Here is a 575-nt window from a genome sequence, read left to right as displayed (position 1 = left end):
GCCATAACAGGTGCAGCCTTCTTAGTTGGTACAGCCATAACAGGTGCAGCTTTCTTCACAGGAGCAGCCTTCTTCACCGGAGCGGCGACAACCACCTGTTGCTTCTTCTTCCCGAGGGAACGCTCCTCACCACTCTCTTCTCCCATCGACGTCTCCGAGGAAGAGATCTCGCTCTCGCCCATGTAACGGTGGCAAGCACTGCCCATGCAGCTGGAAGCGTATCCATGGTAGCATGGTTCAGTCGGCATGCAGTGGGCGACGGGCACGACAGACGCAACGGTGGGGACGACGTACATAGATTTGCGGTGTCCCAGATCCCGGTCGTCTTCGCCCTCAGTGGTCTGAGTCTCCGCTTGGCTCTCGGACTCCTCTGTCGAGTTCGCGGTCTGGGAGAAAGACTGATCGTGAGTGTCCTCGACTGCCTGGGACAAGAGCTCCGCTTGGCTCTCGGACTCCTCTGTCGAGTTCGCGGTCTGGGAGAAAGACTGATCGTGAGTGTCCTCGGCTGCCTGGGACAAGACCTCCTCACTCTGGCTGGTCTCCGCCAACGCAGACAAGCGGCGCCACTTCTTCGA

The 575-nt window shown here is 59.1% G+C and overlaps 1 protein-coding gene across 1 annotated transcript; it reads right to left on the bottom strand.

The window, feature by feature from the left end:
* On the bottom strand, positions 1-575 carry CSUI_001475 (uncharacterized protein; the record flags this gene model as incomplete). The annotated part of the gene is made up of 1 exon (XM_068061681.1): positions 1-575. A coding segment is annotated over one exon (573 nt), but the record flags the coding sequence as incomplete, so codon positions are not given.

The sequence above is a fragment of the Cystoisospora suis genome (assembly GCF_002600585.1).
Source record: "Cystoisospora suis strain Wien I chromosome Unknown contig_582, whole genome shotgun sequence".
NCBI classification, from domain to species: domain Eukaryota; phylum Apicomplexa; class Conoidasida; order Eucoccidiorida; family Sarcocystidae; genus Cystoisospora; species Cystoisospora suis.
This window is presented reverse-complemented; position numbering and strand designations above follow the sequence as displayed.